Below are 6,015 nucleotides of genomic sequence, written 5' to 3'. Positions count from 1 at the left end.
TACCATGAGATGGTTATGAGCTTCCAAAGGAGGATAAGAAAGAAAAAGAAAAACAACAGCATAAACTGGACAAGTGATGACACTGCAGTCCAGGAAGTGCCTCTTATAAGGAAGGGCTGGGGAATGAACCAGGGAAGGTGAGGTGGGCAAATGAGAACTTGAAAGAGTAGGAAGGAAAGGAAGCAAGAGGGGAAAAAAAGAGTGGGTGAGGTAAGACAGACCAGCACGAAATGCAAACAGGCTTCAAAAGAGAGAGAGGGAGACCCCCAAGGAGGGAAGAGACATCGGTGAGATGAAGGGGAGCAGCTGAGAAGCCCAGAAACACAAACAGAGAAATGATGGATCCCAATGCCCCACCTGGAAGCCAGGAAACCACCCCCAATTTTGAATTCTAAATAACAACGCAACAATTCTACTTTTAAATATTTCATATAATATTTTGGGATAAAACATTATTTATTTCAGAAAGTCAGTGGGAATACAATTTGATTGGAGAACTGTAGGCCACCATGGTTTTACTGCTAAAGAAACCACTTTTTACAATATCACAATATGTGAGAGAAGTGAAGCCTGGAAAATTTCTTCCTAAAGCAAAGTAAAGTCGCTCAGTCGCGTCCAACTCTTGATGACCCCATGGACTGTAGCCTGCCAGGCTCCTCCATCCATGGGACTTTCCAGGCAAGAATACTGGAGTGGGTTGCCATTTCCTTCTCCAGGGGATCTTCCCAACCAAGGGATTAAACCTAGGTTTCCCACATTACAGGCAGATTCTTTACCATCTGAGCCACCTGGGAATGAGCAAAGAAAACCCAAATAATTAAAACCTCCCAGGATTAACTCAGCAGATTCCAGGAAATTTTAGGGTGAGTGGGTGTGTGTGTTCAGTGTAGAAATGGGGCAGTATTCTTGCCCTTTCCTCTATGGCCCCATTTAAAACAAATTCATTGTAAACTACAACATTCTAGCATCAGGAACTTTAAAATACTAAAAGTGATATAAACACTAAAAAGGCAAATAAAATCATAGCTATGGTACAAATCAATCAGTCTGATGCACAGAATCACACTTTCCTTAAAGTATGGCTGAAACCCTACCACCCCGCCATGAAAACCATCCTTACAGGTTAGGAACAGGAACTCAATACGGGTCAGCAAGTGACCGAGTCAGCTACAGGGAGCTTTGCTCTCCACTGCAGAAGAAACATTTCCAATAAACCAGGAAGGCGAAACCAGAAGGTGCTAAGTCCCCCTACTCACCTGGACAGATGCCTCTCAAATCCTCTGCTTCCCAGGGATTGGGGTCCCATGGAGCTTCCCCTCTCTCCAGCTGGGAGATCAGATCAGGTCTGGGGAATGGAGACACTACTCCAGCAAGAAAGAGAGACAGACAAGTTGAAGGGAGACATCCAGAGCTGTTACTGAGATCCCTCTGCCCACCCCAAGGCAGGCAAGTTGAGCTGGGGGGAGAAGGGGGCTTCCTGGGGGATCAATGAGCCACACAGGGGTTCTGAGGAAGGGGTCCCAACTGTACTCCATGGAAAGATCAGGGAGACAGTGATTCTCCCCAGGGAGAAAGTGCAAGCTCGCCCTGACTCAGAAGAAAGGACATCCCCTCAGGAAGGATGAATGTACTGAGATCCTGGGAGGCTCCTGCACACAGGAGAGGGCCCACATCCACGACACTGCAAGGACGGAGGAACTGACGCCTCCTGGGGGCACCCCAAGAGTCCTTTCCTTCAAGGTCCAAAACCACGCTCCTCCCTGGGAAGGAATAAAGTCCAAAACAAAGCCAGAGGGAACCTGGGATTTCCCCACCCAGCATCTGCACAGAACCCTAAGGACTACTAGAACCTCCAAGACACTTGAGGAGGACATCAACTATCAGAGGGCCACTGAGGGACCTTACCCAGGGAAGCCACGTTTGCATAATTCTCCAGCATCACCTCCCTGTACAGGGCCCTCTGCGCAGAGTCCAGGCTGGCCCATTGGTTCTGGCTGAAGTACACAGCCACGTCCTCAAAGGTCACTGGCTCCTGAAACAACAGGTTCCTGCTCAAGCTCTTGAGTGAGGGCCAGAGGGGGCCAGTGTGAGCTTCTGGGAAGAGGTGGACCTGCCAAGGTCTGTGACTGAGCCCCGTGGAAGCTCTGTTCTATGGACAAGAGCACTGGCTCCCACCTTCAAATGTGGAACGCCAAGGCCTGTCCCACCTGCTCAGCCCTGCGGCTCCAAACTGTCATCCCAACCTCACATCCTGGCATCCGGGGCTCTCCAGGCTGTGACTGTATCAACCGCTTATGTCCCTGTCTCCATGGAGCTGTCTCTCTAGCATCTGCTGCCCTGACATACCATAGTAAAAGTCACTCAGTTGTGTCTTTGCAACCCCATGGACTGTAGCCTGCCAGGCTCTCTGTCCATGGAATTCTCCAAGCCAGAATACTGTAGTCGTAGCCATTCCCTTCTCCAGGGGATCTTCTCAACCCAGAGATCAAGGCCAGGTCTCTTGCATTGTAGGTGGATTGTTTACCATCTGAGCTCCCAGGGAAGCCCAAGAAAACTGGAGTGGGTAGCCTATTCTTTCTTCATCAGATCTTCCTGAGCCAGGAATCGAACCAGGGTCTCCTGCATTGCAGGCAGATTCTTTACCAGCTGAGCTGCCAGGGAACTCTGAGGTACCCATAACCTGTCACCTTATTCTCTGTACACCAACTACTCTCCCCATCTCTGCTCAGCAAAAATACACATGCACAACCGCATGTTTTCCTCGCCCTAGTTTCTCTCTAGCCTTCCCCACCAGCTTCCACTACACACAGAGAAGCTACGCCTTTGAAATAGTCCACTACAGCTACACATTAAAAAAAATGAAATGAGAACTTTCTTTAACACCATCTACAAAAAGAAATTCAAAATAGATTAAATAACTAAATGTAAGACCAGATACTATAAAACAGAGGAAAACATAGGCAAAACACTCTGACATAAATCACGGCAGTATCTTTAAGTTCATCTCCCAGAGTAATGGAAAGAAGAAAATGAGACCTAATTGCACTCAAAAGCCTTTGCACAGAAAAATCCCACAGAGTGGGAGAAAATATCTGCAAGTCATATTACCAATAAGGGATTAATCTCCCAAGTTTACAAATAGCTCATGTATTCAATTAAAAAAAAAAAAAACCCAAATCACAAATGAGCAGATCTAAACAGACATCTCCAAGGAAGACACACACATGGTCAAGAAGCACACGAAAAGATGCAAATCAAAACTACAGTGAGGTATCACACTGATCAGAAGAGCCATCATCCAAAAATCTACCAATATAAATGCTGGAGAGGGTGTGGTGTAAAGAGAACCTCCCTACACCACTGATGGGAAAGTAAACTGATACAGACTCTGTGGAAAAGAGTACAGAGGTTCCTTAAAAAACTAAAAATAGGCATGTTCGGGATATCCAAGATGGTGGAGGCACAGGTGGACAAACAGTACTTCTCTCTCCATGGATTCATCAGGAATACAACTTCAGACACAGACGATCTTGCAGAACACCAGTTGAGAGTGAGCAGCAGTACCTGATCACCAGAAAAGAATATACAGAACCATACAAACTCTGTAGGATGAAAGAAGTAGGGGGGAAAGAAGAATGTGAAGAGGACTGCACCTGGGGATGAACTGAAGCAGGGGTGAGATTCCACATTGAAACAACCGTTTGGGACAGAGGAGAAGCACTTGAGGCTGTTGGACAGTGAGGCAACTGATCGGTGACTGTCTGAATGGAATGAGAATCACACAGACAATCCTTGCTGCAGCAATACGTACCCTGAACAGGGATGCTGTATAACTTCAGTGGCTCAGTTGATCCAAATTTTTGCGACCCCATGGACTACAGCATGCCAGGCTTCCCCATCCATCACCAACTCCCAGAGCTTACTCAAACTCATATCCATCGAGTTGGTGATGCCATCCAACCATCCCGTCCTCTGTTGTCCCCTTCTCCTCCTGCCTTCAATCCTTCCCAGTATCAGGGTCTCTTCCAATGGGTCAGTTCTTCCCATCAGGTGGCCAAAGTATTGGAGCCTAAGCTTGAGCATCAGTCCCTGCTTCATCTTCTATCCCAAAGTCAAAGTTGCCTGTTACTCCTGGTATCTCTTGACTTCCTACTTTTGCATTCTAGTCCCCTGTGATGAAAAAGGACAACTTTTTTGGTGTTACTTCTAGAAGGTCTTGTAGGTCTTCCTGGAACCATTCAACTTCAGCTTCTTTGGCATTACTGGTTGGGGCATAGGCTTGGATTACTGTGATATTGAATGGTTTGCCTTGGAAACAAACAGAGATCATTCTGTCATTTTTGAGACTGCATCCAAGTACTGCATTTCGGACTGTTTTGTTGACTGTGAGGGCTACTCCATTTCTTCTAAGGGATTCTTACTCAGTTATAATGGTCATCTGAGTTAAATTCACCCATTGCAGTCCGTTTTAGTTCACTGATTCCTAAAATGTCGATGTTCCTCTAGCCATGTCCTGTCTGACTACTTCCAATTTACCTTGATTCATGAACCTAACATTCCAGGTTCCTATGGAATACTATTTCTTTACATCATCTGATTTTACTTCCACCACCAGTCACATCCACAACTGAGCGTTGTTTTCGCTTTGGCTCAAACTCTTCATTCTTTCTGGAGTTTCTCCTTGGACAGGGACAGAAGTCCCCTAGAAAGCATAGCAGCTGGGAGTTGGAGCTTAGCGATTTCAGAGCAACCCCAAGGCAAGGTCTACTACTGACTGCAGGGAGACAGCTGGAGTGGACATGAGGGAGGAGACTGCAGTGGGAAATGCATGTGAAGGAAAGCCAGGCAAACATGGAGGCAGGGGATACTGCTGAGTCACACACGGGGTGGAGCCATCTCTATAGCCTCTCTCTCCCCAAACATTCAACACTGGACAGATGAAAGACCCCAGACAGGGTAGCCCTTTAAGCTCCTGACGCTCTGAGCAACAGAGAAGGATCCCACCAGGGTGGCCCTTTGGTGCCTGATGTACCAAACAACAGAGAAGGACCCCAGCGAGGGTGGCCCTTTAAGTGCCTGACGTGCCATAAAACAGAAATGAACCCCAACTGGTGGATCCTGTGAGTGCCTGACATGCCGAAAGCAGAGAAGGACCCTAATGTAAAGGTCCTGTAAGTGTCTGAACAGGCCAAGCAAGAGAAGAACCAGCCAGAGGCCCTTGATCACCAGCTGCCAGAGGCTAGGAGACTGATAGGACCATAGCTCTTTCTTCTGAGGCAGCTGGTGTCCCTGAATACACAGCGCTGCCAGAATTCCCATGATCTAAGCAAGCAGCTGTGCCACCTACATGCTCAATCCTCACTGGAGTAGAGCTGCCAGAAGCTAGAAAAAGCTTTACTAGCACCATGCCTCCTGTGACAACTGCCACCGGCACCCCTGTGTATCAGGCATTGCCAGGGTCCCCATGATGCAAGCTTTCTTGCCACCTCCTCATGCGATCCCCACTGGGACAGAGCAGCCAGAGGTTAGAGAAACCCTGAGTAAGTGAAGTTGCTCAGTTGTGTCTGACTCTTTGCGACCCCATGGACTGTAGCCCACCAGGCTCCTCCGTCCATGGGATTCTCCAGGCAAGAATACTGGAGTGGGTTGCCATTTCCTTCTCCAGGGGCTCTTCCTGACCCAGGGGCCGAACCCAGGTCTCCCGCATTGCAGGCAGACGCTTTAACCTCTGAGCCACCAGGGGAGCCAAGAAAAACCCTAAGAGCACCATATTTCCTGCTGTCCTAGACAGTGGCTCCCCTGAGTACCTGAGACTGCCAGGGCTCCTGCGATCCAAGCAGCTACACCACCTCCACACAGAGTCCTCCCTGGGGAAGATCCAATTCCTCCAGGGCAGCCGTGGGAGCAAACCCCTGGGGATGACTCATGCAGAGGTGGAGATAAAACCACAACTGAAACCCAGGGGCAGTGTGGCTAAGAAAAAGAACCCAAAACCTTCCCACCAGTGGTACAAGC

The 6,015-nt window shown here is 48.2% G+C and overlaps 1 protein-coding gene across 7 annotated transcripts in view; it reads right to left on the bottom strand.

The window, feature by feature from the left end:
* LOC136166595 (zinc finger protein 621-like) overlaps positions 1 to 6,015 on the bottom strand; it is a 28,257-nt gene that overhangs the window by 2,963 nt on the left and 19,279 nt on the right. For all 7 annotated transcript variants that reach the window (XM_065933087.1, XM_065933086.1, XM_065933088.1 and 4 more), the window contains 2 exons: positions 1,906 to 2,032; positions 1,257 to 1,361 (listed from right to left, as the gene is read on the bottom strand). In XM_065933087.1, the coding sequence (XP_065789159.1) occupies positions 1,257 to 1,361; positions 1,906 to 2,032 (232 nt within the window). The remainder of the gene's footprint in view (positions 1 to 1,256; positions 1,362 to 1,905; positions 2,033 to 6,015) is intronic.

This window comes from Muntiacus reevesi, chromosome 4 (assembly GCF_963930625.1).
Source record: "Muntiacus reevesi chromosome 4, mMunRee1.1, whole genome shotgun sequence".
NCBI classification, from domain to species: Eukaryota; Metazoa; Chordata; class Mammalia; order Artiodactyla; family Cervidae; genus Muntiacus; species Muntiacus reevesi.
This window is presented reverse-complemented; position numbering and strand designations above follow the sequence as displayed.